Source organism: Melitaea cinxia, chromosome 16 (assembly GCF_905220565.1).
Source record: "Melitaea cinxia chromosome 16, ilMelCinx1.1, whole genome shotgun sequence".
NCBI classification, from domain to species: domain Eukaryota; kingdom Metazoa; phylum Arthropoda; class Insecta; order Lepidoptera; family Nymphalidae; genus Melitaea; species Melitaea cinxia.
Window position 1 is genome coordinate 7,268,739 of NC_059409.1, and position 20,128 is coordinate 7,288,866.

General features: G+C 31.2%; 2 protein-coding genes across 2 annotated transcripts in view; one reads left to right on the forward strand and one right to left on the reverse strand.

Moving 5' to 3' along the window:
• Positions 1-734, forward strand: part of LOC123661278 (proto-oncogene c-Fos) — a 63,923-nt gene extending 63,189 nt beyond the window's left edge. Inside the window, exon 6 of the mRNA XM_045596264.1 lies at positions 54-734. Within this exon, the coding sequence (XP_045452220.1) occupies positions 54-590 (537 nt within the window). The 3' untranslated portion in view covers positions 591-734. The remainder of the gene's footprint in view (positions 1-53) is intronic.
• A 4,009-nt stretch (positions 735-4,743) lies between these two features.
• LOC123661065 (histone acetyltransferase Tip60) lies at positions 4,744-19,942 on the reverse strand. Its single transcript, XM_045596077.1, has 14 exons — positions 19,815-19,942; positions 19,611-19,737; positions 17,756-17,908; positions 16,601-16,744; positions 14,510-14,664; positions 13,188-13,367; positions 11,881-11,964; positions 11,342-11,543; positions 10,289-10,411; positions 9,511-9,673; positions 8,882-8,990; positions 7,910-8,013; positions 7,692-7,740; positions 4,744-4,956 (listed from the first exon to the last, which is right to left on the reverse strand). Exons 1-13 carry the CDS (start codon positions 19,857-19,859, stop codon positions 7,734-7,736), a joined length of 1,596 nt encoding a protein of 531 aa, XP_045452033.1. The 5' UTR covers positions 19,860-19,942; the 3' UTR covers positions 4,744-4,956; positions 7,692-7,733.
• Between the last annotated feature and the right edge of the window lie 186 nt (positions 19,943-20,128).

The window sequence follows — 20,128 nt, forward strand, 5'->3', positions numbered from 1 at the left end:
TTCGATTCATTTGTTTGAATGTTATTTGAAACATTATTTTTTACTTTTTACAGGATCTCGAAGTCCAAAAAAGGCAATTGATTGACATGTTAGCGCTGCACGCTGCTTCGTGTGTCAAGAACAATTCAAACGCGAGGACGTCGCCTACAACACCCTACAACATGATCCGAACATTCGAATCGCCGCCATTCCCCGTCTCATTCGACACTCACTCCCCGTACATACGTCCGGAGTCTGCAAACATACTTGCTTCTAGCTACACATGTGCCACTCCCATCAATGGTGATTCCATAGATACCATAACGTCGCTCGAACCGACGTATTTGTCTCCACAAACCATAGACGTCGAGTACAACAGGCCCGATAGCGTCCTCAGTCTTCCAACAAACTCTGACGCGAATTACATAACCACAGATGGCTATTTGCCGAAAGCCACTACAATTTTGGGTCCGATTGAAACAGAAGCGGAATACTACGAATCGGAACTAACTTATGTGTCCGCCCCTCAACAATGCCATAGTTATCCCGGCAATATTCAAGACTCCCAAACGAAAATAAGTAACAGTCTCAACGACGGATGTCTCGTCTAGTGGTGGGCAATACAGTATATGGTCCAAAATTAATTTCGCAAGTATATGTCTAGTTTAGACAGTGAATTAAAAAAAAGTTTAATCCCAATTTACTTCGCATTCTGTTGAATAATGTTTCGTTATATTATATATAGATAGTTTTAATTTCGGTGTATTAATATCACATCTTTCTTGATTTGTCTCGCCAGCCGTCGGAAAGGTATTATTTCGAAACGAAATCGTATGTCTACTGTGTAGAACAACAACGTAGAGTAGTATGCAGCCTGTAACCTAACGGTTACGTGCTATAAATAACAACTGGAAAAATCTGATAGTTGCCGCAATGCGGCGTTGCGATGTCACATCATATAATTAATTTATTTTTTTAATATTTCAAGTGTTGTGAAATAATAAAAATCACCATTACCAAGTAACACTCAATAGGACTGTATAACAGTCGGTAGGTTATATAATATTTTATTTTGATTTTAATTTAGATTAACTCTATGATTACCGCATTCGTTATTTCGTAAGTTCTATAATTTTGCTTTGATCTGTACAAAATATTTATCTAATTCTTAGATCTGATTAATTTAACGGCGGTGCAATTGCTGGAGAGGTCGGTTGTAAATAGCCCTGCAATAGCTACCCGTGTCTAGTCGCCAATAATGACGCCAAATTGAAAATAAAATCATCACATAATAATATACCTATCGTATCTTACAGTACAATCAATTTAAAGATACCTCCTGTTGAAGCTCCGTATATTTTATTTTAAATAGAAATATATTCACAGATTATATCGGGATACTGATATTCCAATAAACGTTGTTTTCATAAGATTTAGATTTAAGATGCTTTAACTCAGAATAAGTCGTGATAATGTAGCTTGTTATCGATTAATTACTTAAGTTTAGAATTACTGCATATTCAGCTTTTGTTACTAATAATTATGATATAATAATATATTGCTATGGACACTTGGTGTTATTTGAAAGGTTAACAACAATGAACGTGCCTGTTTCAAATAAATTATTCTCGTAATGTATTTTTTGTTAAAACTTCAAAACTAATGAGTTGTTTTGGTTTTTGACATTTTGTTTCGATAAATAATATTTTTGTGCAATATTAAATGGAAAATGAAAATGTTATCATGTTCTAAAACGAAGAAAATAAGAAAGTAAACCTAATGTAAAATGTGCAAAACTGTAAATAAAAGCCAGGCTTATACAAAACAGTGCCTTCAACAACCAGTGAAACTAGTCTCTCGGCTGCGAACGTATAACGGCATTATAGCAGCCAGTCGCGAAAGCATTTATTTTTTTATTGTTATTGTGATAAATAATATCATTCGTTCGAAAATTTTAAAAAGTGATTTAAGTAAAGACATCATCACTGTCATCTTTTATGGGGAGGGGTAAAATATTTGATGGAATGAATTGAGAATGAGGATCGACCAAATTTTCGAGACCTAATACTTTGGAAAAATTCGATTGCTAAATTAAATTATATGCAGCTAGCATAGATTTGACATTACTTACATTAATAAAATAAAACGATACTGGTCATTGTGTACGATCCGTAAGGCAATCATGTTTAAGGGAATGGGATCACTCATCATTTACAAAATATATACCAATATAAAGTATTTAATAAAAAATATGATAGTTCTGTTTGTTATTTGTAAATAAATACTTTTTTAAAAGTATAATGTTGTAAAGTAAACGATTATTGTTGTAAATTTATGTTGCGACTACTTCGAAAGTATGTCTATATTCTCGTAGTAATCTTATGTTTAAGATTAACTTTGAAGGGTATACTTAAATCAGAAAGTGATTGTGTTGTATTTTTGATATGACGATAAAATATATCATGATTATCACTTATCATTATTTTAAGACAAAATCGTTGATACTTTGTTTTTTATTGTGGACATTTTTAATTTTTTCAACATATTTAAAACTCTATTTGTTATGTAGAGATACCTCTTAATATTTAAAAGACGTCTTATATACACAAACCCATACAATTAGTATACTTACGTTGATTAACACAAAATTTTCTGTCCCATCCATAAGTGCCTACCTATATCTATATTGATAATACGAAAAAAAAAATGACTTAAAAGAAGATATGTATATATTTAAGATATACTTACAATTTGTATACTAAAATTAAGTATTTTGATATTGAATATAAATTTTTGTTGTAAAATACCTGCACGAAGATGAAAGCAAAAGTTCTTTTACGTTTATACTTTCAGATAAAAATAATTCGAAAAATCTATTTATAAAATACCTATATATTCAAGTAAAGGTTGTTAAATCAAATACTTACTTGGTGATGCTGATACCTTTTTTACATATTTATATGTTGTTTATAGTTTTCGCAATGTATTATTAAATCAACGGACATTTTAATTCTATTTATATCGATATAAAATACGATATTTTAATTAAGTATACGCCTTATGTCTATGTAACGCCTTTTAATAAATCTATAAATTATTTCAAGAAGTCCTAAATAGTTGTTATTATGAAATTTTATCTGATACTGATTAAAATATTTAAATGTTAAACATCACTTGTACCTGCTTCTTGAATATAAATATTTTGACAATCGAAGCAAAATTACTGTGCTTAACTACTGAAAAATAAATCATATATTACATTGTTTTGTTTTCTTTCCTTCTCATTTATCCTTGTTTTTATTATTTTAATTACAATGAAATCTTTAAAAGTGTAATTATGCAGATAAAACTAACTGGAATCTAAAAATTATTTACTATCAACGTAAATCATATATCATTTTAATCGATTTACGTGCCTGCGACTTCGTCCGCGTGGAATTTAACAAATAAGTTATTTTTCAGTTCGTAGAGTAACAAAATAAATAAATTTCTAAAATAAAAGTAACTTAAGTTAATCCTTATTACATCTGCTATCTGCCAGTGAAAGTCCCGTCAAAATCGGTCCAGCCGTTTCAGAGATTAGCCGGAACAAACAGATAGACAGACAGACAAACAGCCAGACGGACGGACAGACAGGCAGACCGACAGAGGCAAAAATTGCAAAAAATGTTATTTTGGTACCGTGTGGATGTACCATATGCATTAAGATAAAAGCGGTTATTTTAATATTACAAACAGACACTCCAATTTTATTTATTTCTATAGATTTTGGGGTCACACAATCATATTGTAGGTAATACATCGCCACCCACCTCGTCCGTCTGTTGACTATAACCTAAAAACTAAACTTACACAGCGATTTATGACTGGTTTAGGCGTAAAATTTGTTAAGGTTTTGTATGAATTTTTTAACAGACTTCCAAAAAAAGGAGGACGTTCTCAATTCGACTGTATTTTTTTTTTAATGTATGTTACATCAGAACTTTTGATCGGGTAGACCGATTTCGACAAAAAATTTTTAATCGAAAGGTGGTGTGTGTCAATTAGTCCCATTTAAATTTATTCGAGATCTACCAACTACTTTTCGAGTTATATCTAATAATGCGTTTTTACTTGACGCTTTTTTCGTCGACCTACGTTGTATTATACCGCATAACTTTCTACTGGATAAACCGATTTTGATAATTCTTTTTTTGTTGGAAAGGGGATATCCCTAGTTTGGTACCCTGATAAGGAAAGGATCTGATGAGGGGATCCCAGAGAAATCGAGGGAAACTCTTGAAAATCCGCCATAACTTTTTACTGGGTATACCGATTTTGATAATTTTTAATTTAATCGAAAGCTGATGTTTATCATGTGGTCGATCTACGTTGTATTACTTGTCGATGTAATTGAAGTCGGTTTTTTTTTTCGTTTGCGAGCAAACACAATTATTGGAATATGACGTTGTGTAAAAATTTCGGAATATGTAGGTATATTAAGAAGCTTCCTTGCTTTTATCAAAAACGCAGACTTAATTTCTTTGGATAAAACAAAAAATTTGAATTGTTTTTGTTTTATAGTTCTACAGAAAAACCTTAGCTGGTATACATATATCTATCTTTTAAGAATAGCTTGCTTTAAAAACTTTTAAAAAAGTGGTCACACACAATGCAGTAATCAGAAAACTATCGAGACGGATGCAGCAATCCATATCCTATTATCCTATAATTTATAGTTTTTCTTACCAAGACATAGAAAAAATAATAAATAAAACGGAATAATTTGCTTAAAAATATTTGTTTTATATCACAATAAACAGAAATAGTTACAGAAATTGTTTCTACAATACTTTAGACAGTATTTTAATATCAGAACAAACAAAATATGTCATGTACAGTAAGTAAACTTCAATGCTCAAAAATAAAAATGGCGTAACAACGTTGACAGCTGTCTTCTGAATGTTCTTGATATAACTACCTTTCAATATTCCCTACCTGAAAAATAAACATTTATTTAATATCTGCAAATGCAATCATCGGTTATCCTTGGAAGTTAATTTTCAAAAATGGTCATGCACAAATTTAAGCAATATTTACCAAATACTTCTACTACCAAGTCCTACACTTATATAAATGCTTAGAAAATAATTTTAATTTCACCATAATTTTAAAAATATTTCACCATAAATTTCAAATTTTTGGAACAGTTGACTTGACCAGTTTTGAAAACAACTACCTGAATTTCATTCCAACACAACATATATGTGTGTGCAAAACGTAAACAAAAAAGCAAAACTTCGAGAAGAACAAAAGCCTTGTGAGTTATGGAGGTCAAAAATAATGGTGATTATATTTGATAGATAGATAAAATTGTATACATGTAACCTTAATATTTTAGATACGATCAGTATGCAATTAATGCATTGCTAACAGTAATAACTTGAACTGTTCCAAATTAACGAGTAAAGAACATCGATAATATCAGACTATTTAAAAGCAAAATAAAAACTATTTAACCCTGGAGTGGGCACGTGGATAACTTATGTAATCCATCAATTCAAAATCGATAAATTCTAAAAATCGGTTAGCGTTTGTTGCGTCACGGGATCTCTGCAAACATGCGTGCCTTACATATATGTAACCCATGCAACTAAAATCTTACTAATTTTGATACATTAAAATTATTTTCTTTATATTTTTTTTTTGTGATAAAATTAACTTCAAAGTAAACTTTGACGTATTGTGGATATTAATTATTATCATGAAAATATTGTAACACTATATCGCTTATTTTTTTTAGAATAATAATGAATCATCGACTAATTACAAATATTTAGTCATGGCTGGCTGTATGAGGGCAATCACAAAAACGAAGTTTTTAAGCTGAGTCAAGCCTTGACAAGGAGATAATTCATTTGGAAGAGCAAATTCATAAATCTTAATCGGAGTCCAAGTAATCCTGCTCCTGGTGTGTTTGACAAGAGATCTAAAGTTAGTTACGGGCCTCAGCGACATCGTTGCAGTGAATTGACGATACGAGTACGGTAAAAATAGTTCCTTCGAATAGAAAATTACGCAGACAAGTTAAGTAGTACTTGTGCCTCCTGGGCTTAAATAAACAGCTTGACAAAAAATAACAATTAAAAATGTATGCACAGTGAATAAAACTATGATAATGTTTGCAGACGTGGGTTTTTGATTAACCTGTCTAAGACATGGATTAAATCATTGGCTCATAACAGAGAATAACAAAAATAATTACAAAGTATTCTAACAGTAAAGACGCAGTTATGATATTTTTATATAATTAATAAAAATATTTTGTTGCAATACTTGTTTTTTGTCAGTTTGCTAATAGATTACGTCTGCAATCCACGCGACCACTCGCGTAAATTTTTGGTGCGTAAACACTGCAGGGTTAATAAAACAGATGTAGGTTTTGTAATACCCGTTCACAATTTGACAGTTTGCAATAAATTGACAACAATTGTATTGTCTGTTACAAGCCAATAATATTAAAAATAATAATGAAACATATATAGTACTAGCTGATTTTTTTCCTTCCTTAATATAATAATTACATATATCAAAATAAAATTCAGCCTATATTTCAAGTTGGATCAAACTGCACATCATCATCATCATCACTTCAGCCTATCGCAGTCCACTGCTGGACATAGGCCTCCACAAGTTCGCACCAAAATGGCGTGTATTCGTGTTGCCCATAGTCACCACGCTGAATAGGCGGGTTGGAGACTGCAGGGCTGGCTTTTTCGCACCGAAGACGCTGCTGCCAGTCTTCGGCCTGTGTGTTTCAAAGCCAGCAGTTGGATGGTTATGCCGCCATCGGTCGGCTTTATAAGTTCCAAGTAATAAGTAGTTTAGAGGTCCATCGCGGACAAACAACGTGACGCGCAATTTATATTATATTATGATAAGATATGAATGGGTCATTTCATATTTGAAAGAGACTAAGTTATCAACGGTAGAATGAAATGGCTGATTTTTTCTCATTGATTGTAATTTAATGATAAAAAATAAAAAAGGAACCAAAGTTCATAATTATGATAAAAACATTTTCAAAGTTTCATATATTAACATTTTGTTTACATTTTGCATAATTTAGTTGTGTGTTGTAGTGACAGCTATATTAGATAATTTTAGTTAAAGTTAGCATCGAGGGTCGAAAGCAATAGAAAATAAATAATAAATGGTTGAAAATATAAATAAAATAAAAATTCCAGTGCATATAATTCTCTAAAATTGTTGTAAATGATTTATTTTTACATTTTAAAATTACGCTTTACTATTTGTGAAATAAAAAATATAAATAGCTGTAAATCTTTAGCAATGAGAAAAATGACTAACATATAGATTAAAATTACAAAATTGAGAAATTATAATGAGAGGGATAAGTAGATTGTAATATTTTTTAGTAATATAACTAACTGTATATAGATAAATGTGATTTTAAAGCAAAATTTAAAATGTCATAAAATGTACCCATATAAAATACTCAGTCACCCATTTTCGCTAAAAATATTAAAATATTATTAGCAGAAATATATACAAAATAAATAGCAATGATATGCGTGCATTTGAATATGTCAATAAAATTGTGTTAGTCAATGATAATTATAAATAATGATGTCGAATGCCTTTGTTACTGACGTAAATTTAATGATAGTTAAGCAGTTACATATATTCGTTAGGTACAAAATGAGTCATACGTGTCGAAGCCAGAGTTAGATAGCTCGCATCTCCGAAACACTTCAAACGCTGGTGACAAAAGAGAAATATTTACTTTACAGTTTATTATGTTCTATTCTTCAAGTATTAGAGTTCAAAGTCGTATTTAACATGTGCGACAAAGCTTACAATTTTTAGAAATGAAAATAATATAAATTAAATGATAGATGAATTGTTTGTGTTAATTTCGGAAACATACCATTTCGCCCTTTTTGACCAATCCTTCGGAGTCCAATGCAAACACTTGGGATCGATTCTTAGTAATTTTTTCTCCATAGCTTTTTCGTGTTGTTGTATTGTTTCCTATAAAATATATTAGTTTTCAAAATGTTAAAACTACATATAAAGTTGCATTTTTCAATATTACTTATATTTTAACAAAGTTATTATAATTATTAACTTATGTGTAACTGTTTATTTCAAACTGTATTTGACATGCCCAATGTTATGGTTTGGATATTGTTGTCGAATTTATGATTTTTGATAGAACTTATTGTAAATCTCTTTATTACCAACTCTTCATTGTATGATATAAGTTGTATTATGGACCTAACTATGTAATTTGTAACCTTTTAATTAACTTGAAGAATTTTTTTATTTTTATTAATTTAATGTATCTTTTTAATTTTAATTTTATAATTTTGACTTTATATTTTTGCCTTGTGTTTTTTTTTTGTTTAATCATTTTAAATTATTGTCCTTTGGACATTGTATTTTATCATGTAGGTAGGTAAAGGTAAAAGGTAAGGTAATTGTTACAAGATTTACACGTGTTACTAGACACATTTTAACGATATTGTTCATTTTAAATTTTTAATTAGTGATTGTCTATTGATAAACTTTTTTATTGAGTAATTGTTGTACTTAAATTATATTTAAATTCTTTTGTATTACTTGACGTGATAATGCATGTTGTGATAACCTGTAATTAAAAGAACATTGACATCCTATTGTGAAAGAAACTATTATTAGTGTATCTTTTGTTGGCTATCCTCCAATAATAAATATATCGTAAAAAACTCCTAATCAGTCTATAATACTACAAAAAAGTTCACATTATAATATAAATTTAATATTTTTTTTATAGCGTATCAAATAATATTCAGATCGTAAAATTTACTAGAGGTAATAGGGTTGATAATTAATTAATAAAAGTTGATAAGTTCCTTACCTGATTCACAGATATGATGTACTGGCCCTTATAATAATTAATGAGGTTCAAGTTCTGTAAGGTACTGATGACGTCTTCTTTCTTAATACTTGTTAATTCACAAATTTCACTAAAAAAATATAAAACATTTTTGTGACAAACATATAATGTGAAATAAAATATATTTAATTACAAACCTACGTAAATAAAAATGAATCGAGGAAACATATGTACGCGCATAACTTCCCAATTACGGCATCAAATTTGATCATTCCTTTTTTCTTGGTATTGTGAGTACAAGGTTTGTAAAACAAGAAAAAAAATTGGCTGTTATAAAGACTGCCGATAGAAGTGAAATCTTAGAACTTTTAGTATTAAAATATGCATGTCGGGATTTCACCCACCCAAAAGCCTCTAACGCGCACAAAACACGGCCGCTGCGAGTCATGAGAATGTCGGTGACACGAATCCATAAGATTTTCCCCTACCAAAAAGTACCCAACGCGGCTGAGTTACTTTTCATTTCAAAAATTTAATAAATTTACATTTAAAAAAAATTACTTGGCAGTTTGAATAAAGTTCACTGGGTTTGCTAGTATATCTACATTAAAATTAAAATTTTACAATAAAATATATAATCAAAAACATACTTAATTGTTATAATGGGTTTCTCGTTCTCGCCAACTGGTTTAATATTTATTAGTATTTCCAATATAGTTTGAGCCCAGTAACTTCTGTATGACAGTAGACCAAGATCCGACAAAGGTTTTTCTGGAGAGCCGGTCTTGCCTTCAAACTTTGATAATTCATAACCTGAAAATTCAATAAACAACTTATTTATCTAGATTTTGATTACATCAAACATTTTTTGGAAAGAAAGACTAAATTTTGTAAGAGAAATGATGAGGTAATTTTGTATATTGAATAAAGTTTGTATGAAGAAGTATTTATAAACTAAGAAACTTTATAATTAAAAAGCTAACAGTAATCAAGACTTGATTTGATTTATTTCAAAAGTCACCAAGAAACAAATGGGAATAGTATATTTCGCGTCATGTAAAAAGAACGCTGGCCTTGAAGCTGCGCAGAAGCGATTTATCGGTCTGTTTAGTGGTGGTATGGGGTAGGGGACGGGAGTGTTTATCACGTGTCGCATGCTTGCCGGAGTGCTATTTGTTGGACAGTTCGACGTCGACACAAAATACTATCGCGCACAAAAGTTTTAAATTACGAAATAGTTTTACATAGAGAAGCGAGAAAAATTATTTATAATATATAATTGGCGCCATTTAAAAAGAACGCTGGCTGTCAAAATGCGCAAAGGCGATTTACAATACTATAACTACTATGACAATTACGGGTTAAATAGCACCTTTGTTATTCAAATAAATATGTCATGATCATACAATGCTAATTTTTTATACTTACTAAATTCTATAAGTAAAGTTCCATATCCCTTTCTTTGGTATGGAGGTAATGTCAATATACATGCTACATTGTAGTCTTCTGTGCTTTCTTTCTCTTTAGAAAAATATCCTACTATATGAAACCCTGAAAATAAAATATATATATCGATAAGCATAAAGAACTTTAAAGGTTAACTTAAAAAATAGTAAAAACTAGAGATGCCACGAACAGTAATTTTGCCGAATACCGAATACCGAATGTTCGGCGAGGCTCTTGGCCGAAGCGCCGAACATTCGGCAGCCGAATATTCGGCCAAACTTAGTACTTTTCGCGGGCGACAAGACACAACTCGCCACCGTACGAATTAACTTGCATCGCTGAAGTACCTAATACGTTTGGTAGGCGCGGGCGGTTTTGTTTCATATTTTCATTTGTGATTGTGATTAGGTCACGGTCGTGTCACAACCTGCTTTATTTGTTGATCGTTAGTGCATCGTACGTACTGTATACTAAAATATAACATTTAACGTGATTGATTACCATAAGAAATATCGTTTGTTCGAAAAAAGCAAAATGAATCAATTTAATAAGAAATCGCCTATTTGGAACTATTATAAAATTTATAGTGAAGACAATAAACTGGCAGTTTGTTTGTTGTGTTTGTTTCTTACCACTGGTAGATTTTAAATATTAATTTGTTAGTTCTTTTTTGGTTAAATAAATATCTTTGTGAGTAAATTTTGAGTTTTTTCATAATTTATTTTGGTAATCCTTACTGTATTTTATCATAAATAAGGAAGTAAATCTGTTTATCATGATTTCACGCCCAAACTGCTGAACCAATTTAAATGAAATTTGGTACACAGATACCCTAGAGCCTTAGAAAGGACATGGGCTATAATTTACGCGAAGTCGCGGAAAAACAGTTGGTAAGTAATAAAAAAATTGTAATTCGGTATTTGGTCAAATGGTTAACCATATTCGGCCGAATAGCGAAAAAAAGAGGCTGAATAGCCGAATACCGAATAATTGCCGAATATTCGCGGCATCTCTAGTAAAAACTAATATAAATACCTCTCGAATCAAACTCTGTCATAACATAGAACAAAAATGGATCAGTGTCATAATACAACGTCTTGTGGTCTAAGAATAGTTTAGCAAGTAGGCACAGGTTCTGGGCATAGCATTTGTTTTTTCGGCCATCTATCTCGAAGAATGATATACTGCCTTTGCGATATATTTCGTTGCCAGGTGGATGTTTAAGTTTACATTTTATCTAAAAATAGAAGATAATACATTAATGTTTCGTCAACATTGTGCTTGAAGCTGTGCTTGCATCGTGCTTATTTTGATGAAAAATAACAAGTTTATTAAAAATTTTGACATAAAAATACAAGTTAAATAATTATGACAGTTTCCTGTTTCTTTTTTTTTTAAACACACGACAAGTTGAGTTGAACTGTTTGAAAGAAAATTTGGAAGTATTTAAATATTTGATTATAGTTCCAATTAAAATCATGATTATCAAGTTAAGAAATATAAGGATTTTCAATACATATAATTTTAAAGCATATGTATTTAAAAATATTATATTAGTACAACAAGATACTTACTAGATGTCTTTCCAGACACTTTTTACTTTTTCTGTATTTAAGACAGAACTCGCATATGTATATGCAAGGTAGGTTGACCATTTCCTGGAATAAAAATAAATAATAGTATATGATATAAAATGTTGTAATCAATATAGAAGCACGTTTCCTAGTTAACGTTGTGTAATATACAGAAGTAAGCGCCGTATTGATAATCTATCATCATCATCATCATTACAGCCTATACACTGCTGCACATAGGCCTCCACAAGTTTACGTCAAAAATAACGTGAACTCATGTGTTTTGCCCATAGTCTCCACGCTGGGCAGGCGGGTTGGTGACCGCAGGGCTGGCTTTCTCGCACCGAAGACGCTGCTGCCCGTCTTCGGCCTGTGTATTTCAAAGCCAGCAGTTGGATGGTTATCCCGCCACCGGTCGGCTTTTTAAGTTCCAAGGTGGTAGCGGAACTGTGTTATCCCTAAGTCGCCTCTTACGACACCCACGGGAAGAGAGGGTTGGCTATATTCTTTAGTACTGTAGCCACACAGTAAATATACTATACAAATAAATAAAATTGGAGTGTCTGTTTGTAATATTAAAATAACCCCTTTTTACTAAATTCATATGGATGTATACACGATACATATACCAATTCACAATTTTTACAATTTGTGTCTGTCTGTTTGTTTGTTCTGGCTAATCTCTGAAACGGCTGGACCAATTTTGACGGGACTTTTACTGGCAGATAGCTGATATAGTAAGGAGTAACTTAAGTTACTTGTTACACTGGCCTAACCCCACGGTATCAGTGTGCCTCCGACTTAACTTCATACGAAGATAATTAAACAATATATTTGAATATAAGAAACCCAGGTGTGCCCACAACCTTATTTTCTCTGTACGGCACACGCGCAAGATTTCAACATCATTTCGGACGAAGATGGCAAGCAACGGAAAGCGACCACCGCAGAGACCACCGCAGCGACGGCCACACCGTGGAAACCTTTCTTCAACTTCGTTTTATTAAATCATTCTTCTACTTAACATCAGTAGGGAATCACCTCTTTAGTATTAAGTTTAATTATAATGTAGATTAATAAATTATTATAAGTAAATTGCTTTTTTTTGGCATCTGCGGCTGCAACAATCGTAACTTACTTTTACTTTAGAAATTTATTTATTTGATAACATTGTAAACAAAACAATAACGTTTTTGTTAAATTCCACGCGGACGAATTCGCGGGCACAGCTAGTAATAAAATAAATACAGACAAAGACAGGGCCTGTATACATTCGAAGTGAGCCGATGTCGAGGGGCGAGGGCTACCTGCGGGTAGGGCGCGAAGTACCAGGGCCGGATGCGGTGGCGGCCCAGCTCGATCATCTCGACGTTCTTCATGCGCGTGACGAGGTCGTCGTGGCCGTGCGCCAGCATGCTGCCGGACGTGCGCGGCCGCGCCGTGGGCGTGGCCGCGCCGCCCGCCTCCTCCGCCTCGCCCTCCGCCCACTGCGCGCCCTGCGACCGAGCCGCTGGTTACTTCAACTACCGATGATGCTCTTTTTAACCGACTTCCAAAAAAGGAGGAGGTTCTCAATTCGCCTGTATTTTTTTTAATGTATGTTACATCAGAACTTTTGACCGGGTGGAGCGATTTCGACAATTTTTTTTTTCATCGAAATGTGGTGTGTGTCAATTGGTCCCAGTTAAATTTATTTGAGATCTAACAACTACTTTTTGAGTTATATCTAATAATGCGTTTTTACTTGACGCTTTTTTCGTCGACCTTCGTTGTATTATACCGCATAATTTTCTACTGGATGTACCGATTTTGATAATTCTTTTTTTGTTGGAAAGGGTATATCCCTAGTTTGGTACCATGATAAAGAAACTAGAATCTGATGTTGGGATCCCAGAGAAATCGAGGGAAACTTTCGAAAATCCGCAATAACTTTTTACTGGGTGTACTAATTTTGATAATTTTTAATTTAATTGAAAGCTGATGTTTATCATATGGTCACATTTAAATTTTATCGAGATCTGATAACTACTTTTTGAGTAATCTTTGATAATGCGTAGTTAATTGACTATTTTTTCGTCGATCTACGTTGTATTACTTGTCGATGTAATTGAAGTCGGTTTTTTTTTCGTTTGCCTGCAAACACAATTATAACGCTCTTAATATATCATTATAATTCTTTTGCTGGGACAAACAGTTGTCACCTAAGTTCTCGGATAGATTTGATTGAAATCTCGCATGTAACACAATTAAACCAGGTAGATGGCGCTGTTGTCAATTTGTCGGTACCTAAATTTTGTTTTCCTGCCATTATAAAAAAAAAAAAAACTTATTTCGTCAATGGGTTCACACGTTATTTTGCTATTATCAATCCATCCAAAATGTTGACATGCAACATAATATTTGTTTAATCGATACTATATTAGTATTAAAAAAGACTTCAAATGACATTTAATTTATAGTTTCATTTGTATTTTATGTAACAGTATTTATTTTATAGTATACTCATGCATTGTTATAAAACATAAGAGGTTTAAGTGGAAGCGCTTCCTGTATTTTTCATTTTGTGAGAGTAATGCACAGTCTCCTTGGAGACGTGCAATAAAATATAGTATAGTATTATATATCTTACATCATTCTCTAAAGAATTAGCTTTTCGCTTCCTATTCATTTTCTTTTGTAATGCAGCGGCCAGAACTGCGCCTCCATTGACTAGCGACGATGAGTCGTTCACAAGTGTTGGACTCGCCGGCCGAGAAACAAGTTGACGGGGCTCCACTGGTGGCACTTGAAATATATGAAAATTTTTATGTTTATTTTAAAATTGACATTTGCACTTCTTATGAATAATTTATGTTACTGAATTTTTTAAAGTTGATTCTCATGTGATACATTCTTGTTCAATTTTAATATTTGTAATATTAATATATACAAATATATTATATGGCTCTTTGCTTCATTATTTACGTCATATTATATGGCTCTTTGCTTCATTATTTACGTCATAGCCAGTAATCTATAGCTTATCCCCATATCAAACACGCTATATAATATCCACAAAACAATATGTACATAGAAACATCATCCATTTTCGAATGAGAGAAAAGAAAGGGTGGGTAGAAAAGCCGTTTTATCATTGACATGAAATCTGTAATTTATATCATTTATTCCTTTCTTTGTGTAAAAAGATATCCAGACAAAAATTATTTTTAAGATAAATTGGAATAGCACTTCTTTAATTAGTGCATTAAACCAAACTAACTTTTTTATACTGATATAAATTAAATATATATTCAGTTGTATATGTGTATGAGTTTTATGCATATATGTGTGTGTGTAATCTTATTTATATGTAAAATTTTATAATTAGAAGAACATTAGTTTTGAAGTATTGAGTTTCAGTAAGTGCCCTCTAAGAGCCTTGTAAATATAAAACAGTTGTACTGTTTGTTAAACTTTCATCTTCATCATCATCATTTCAGCCTATCGCAGTCCACTGCTGGACATAGGCTTCCACAAGCACGCGCCAAAAATGGCGTGAACTCATGTGTGTCGTCCATAGTCACCAAGCTGGGCAGGCGGGTTGGTGCTGCCCGTCTTCGGCCTGTAAATTTCAAAACCAGCAGAATATCTCGCCATCGGTCGGCTTTATAAGCTCCAAGGTGGTAGTGAAACTGTGTTATCCCTTAGTCGCATCTTACTTATAATTTACTCGATTGTAATAATTTGCAACTTTGTTTGACCCATGTAGGCAGTCCTTGATTAATAAAAATTATATACTGTTGTTGTTAATTTGTTGTTGTTATTTTTTTATGCCATCTTAGACAAGAAGTGTGTCTAGTAAAATCAAAGGCAAAGTGAGCTAGTATCATATGACAAACTTAATCAAAACATGTCTCTAACATACAAACTCAAAGGAAAGTAAACATTTGTAAAATTTATTTTATCAATGTCTTGATTGTGTATTTGTTTAACAACAAGGTCGTTTATTAAATAAATATGATTATTTACTAGGTCCTTATGGAAGATCAAAAAGTGTTATCCATAGACAGAAGAAGGAAGTAGTAGGATTTCTGCGTAATGAATGTGAAATTTTCTGTAGAGTGCGATCAAACAAAATAATTTTAAAACAGTTAAATTTGTTTGTCAGCTAGTCAAGTGTATGAGGATACAATAGCTAGATCAATGCTAGATCAGTCGCATCTAGCAAAAAACAAAAAAAAAAAAAAAAAAAAAAAAAAACAAGTTAAATATGTTGACAAACAAACTCGATGATTGTTAAATAATTTCATTAGTCTCACAATACTTCTATAACTAGTATCAATTGAGACAGATCATGCTCTATGTTATTATTATAAGTGATGGGATCAAAAACAAATAAATGACTTGTGAATGATGTACTAAGTATATCAAATGTAAATTTGAACAGCTCGAACAATTTCTTGTATCTTTAGGAGAAGAAAATTGTTTTATAGACTTTGCTTATGGCTTGAGAGATTATAAAACAAAAAATCTTTAAATATAAGCAAAAAATTATGTGTAAACTTTTTCTTAAGACATTAAGAGCAGATACTTTAAGAAAGATAATAAGATGCTTAAAGTGCATCCTTATGTTTATAAACTGTTAAACATATAACCTGCCTTATTTGAAATTTAACAGTTCCTAAGCAAACAAATTGTTTTTTGAATATAGGAACTGGAAAATAAAATGCTAAAAATGTACACATACCAGATATAACTTTTTGTGCAGCACCATTGACTGGTGTTTGTACTTTCTCAATTAGTTTAGGTTTTAATTGTGGTTGCACATTGTTTTCTCTAGTGATACTCGAGATGATTTTCTGAGTTTCATTGCAGACAGTATCATCTGCAGACAAAATATTATAATTATTATAAAATTATAATTATTTTTCTATATATATAATATAGTATATATAATCATTATTGAAATCTCGAATTTTAATAGTTAAGGTTAACATTAATGGACTGAGGACTAAAGCAAAGAAATGCATGCAATCTACAACACTATATTGTTTCATGCAACAGAAATGAAGAGTCAAATTGGTAGTCTTAATTGATTGCTTTTTTCTAATTTCTAATAGATTATTTAGAAAAAAGTTAAAAAAGTAATGAGAAAAACCATATATGCATTTTTAAGTTTGACTGCTAATTATTTTTTTATATTAAAATATCAAATTACTCACAAATTAAGATAGACGTAACAAAACATAAATACATACAGAATAACATATATTATGTCTATACACATAAAACATACACACACTCAAATACATGCTTATGAAACATTTGGGTTAGAATAATAATAATAATTATAATAAATAAATTGATAATAATTATAGTAGTGTTTTAGTTAATTTTTATTTTAAATTTTATTTATTTCCTTGTTTTATTTTTATTTCTGTATATAGAATAATTGGAATACTTTTTTTTCTCATATTTAATACATAGTGTTTATTTCCCTATCTCTTCTTTATAATACATATTTCCAATGATGTGTCGAGTTAGCCTATTATTGCAATATATAAAAAACAATGAATATACTGTTATTTTTTTATAAAAAAAATTATAAAGTTATACATACATGTGTTGGCTTTCTCTATAGTAAAAAAGAGTGTTAAGATTTGCAACATAAATACAACTAAAACATTATCCCTAAGGTGGCCTTATAAGAACTAGCCACACAAAAACTATTTGAAGCAAAGAAAAAGCTAACATTTAATAAAAATGTACATTCTGACACACATTTTTTGTAATAAATTGAAGTGAGGTAGTAAAGATAATCATCACTAACCTAATGATAACTACTAGTGTATAGTGATTTTAATTGTGCCGTAACTAATAGCATAAACACACATACTAAGAAAATTAGGCATGACGCCACCTCCAGATCCAATATGAGTTTTCTTTGGAGTTGTTGTGCCTGCGGTTGGAGCCCCATCTCTTCTTGGAAACTGCACTTTTCGTGTATCGAGCCATGATTCTCCAACCCATTCATCTAAACGTTTATTGACTGTAATAAAAAGTTTTATTTGTATTAGATATATTTATAATTGACTAGCTGAAACAACAGACGTTATTCTGTTGGTGTTCTTGCACAACATGCAACGTGTGTCTTGTCAAACGTGTGAACTTTACATAATCCTCACATTAACAGAAACTTGGAAAATTTCTGTGTAATTTCACTTCAATTTTCATTCCCTAAAAACCTTCTACAAAATATTAAAAACTGAAAAGAAAAAAAAAATATCTGGAACTGAATTGATCCAGCCATTCTTGAGTTTTGTGCTTAGCCACATATTTAACCATTCATTTTTATTTATATACATCTGTTTTTTATACTACTAGAGTGGCAAATATGACACAGTCCACCTGATCATAACCATAACCTATGGATGCCAGATGGAGGAAAGCATGTAGTGTGTTATAAAATAGTAATGCATAGAGCATGTAGCATAAAAGTAAAAAAAAAAAAAAAAAACAAATAACCATAGTCGCAAATAATTATCTTAATTATTAACCTACATAAATATATATGTATATATAGGTATATATATCTCTCACGGTCAGTTTTGAACTCACCATCGAATTAGAGAAAATAAGCTTTGCAATTTGAAGCATGCAATGTTGAACTTAATATGCCTCAACGCTTTGAAAATTAAAATGTAAATAAAAAAGGCATGAGTACTTAAGAGCCTATGGATGTTAAAACTTAATATTAAAAAAAAAAAAAAAACCTATGGATGCCTGTAGCACCAGAAGCACGAGCCACAGGAACAAAACACTACTTGATAGCAGTATTACTTGGCTGAGATTTTCTCTGAGGTTGAGATACTTCCCAAGTAGGGCTGCTTCAAATTTTTAGCAAGATATTACTTGTTATGTTTTAACTCAAAAAATCTACTGTGATTATAGTAATTTGTATTACCTTATTAAGATACTCTTTTATTAACTGATTCCAAAAAAGGAGGAGGTTACTCGATTCCACCGTTTATATTTTTTAATGTATATTTGGGTTCGACGTTTATGAACCGATTTTGATAATTCTTTTTTTTTTTGTTAGAACAGATATGTCTCAAGGTTGGTACCATGATAAGGAAACCAGGATCTGTTGATGGAATCCCAGAGAAATCGAGGGGAACCTTCGAAAATCGTAGTGACGACTAGTGCGTCTATTAATTTTTTCAACTCCTTATGTTGTATTACTTATCGATGTAACTGTAGTCAGTTTTTTTTGCTAGCAAATACATTTTTTTTCAAATATAATTATTTGGTTTTGAAGAGTTGGTCATTAGGTATAAAAAAAACAGAACTTAAATGACTTAAAAGTAAAAGGACTGGTCTCAAATGTATAAAACTATAATACTAATGTATAGTATTTAATAAAAATGTTTTCATTCCTTTTTAAAATTATAAGACAATAAATAAAAATTTACTCTCAGTTTTTCTGGTTTCTTTCGTTTGTTTTAAAGAGATCCTAATGTTTTTTGTATATGATTTCAAGCTTTATTGATTTAAAAAACAATTATTATAACTTTAAAGTTCAGGTAGTGCTATTGTCAGTTCATAAACATCCTAATTATAGTTTAGGAATCAAAGTATAATTTCCAATTAATTGTTGATTATATATATCAATTACTTACATTTTTATTTTTAAATAAACCATTAATGAATAAGTCGTGAAACGATTTTATAAAACAACAACAAATACTTACAATCTACGTAGTGAACGTAATATCCTCTTTGCCCTCGGACTTCTTTTATACTTATTATTTCTGCGAGGGGCCAATCATCACCTCCTTGCATTCGAACGGGTAGTCGACATCCTTCCACCAACGATGCCTACGCATAGTAAACACAACATAAGTGAATATTTAATACAAACTATTTGATAACATTTTTAATTATTTAACACATACTGCCGAATCACAAAATGTCGTTATTTCGTCCTCATTTTCAGTCATTATGGAAAATAAGAGTATATCCTTTTAAAATAATACAAAATCGTTTCTATTGCTAATGTTTTACCATTAACTGTCAAACAAAATGATTGTCAATTGTCAGTTAAACGTTAAACAAGTGTTGCAAAACTTATAATACATTTAAGAAATCGGTGCTGCTACCAACCTCAAAATTGGTAAAAAAAAGAAAACAAAAAAAAAAAACCACAATATCAGCAGCGAACTGACAAAAGTGAAAGATAGTTACTGTGTTTGTTTATTCCATTCTTATC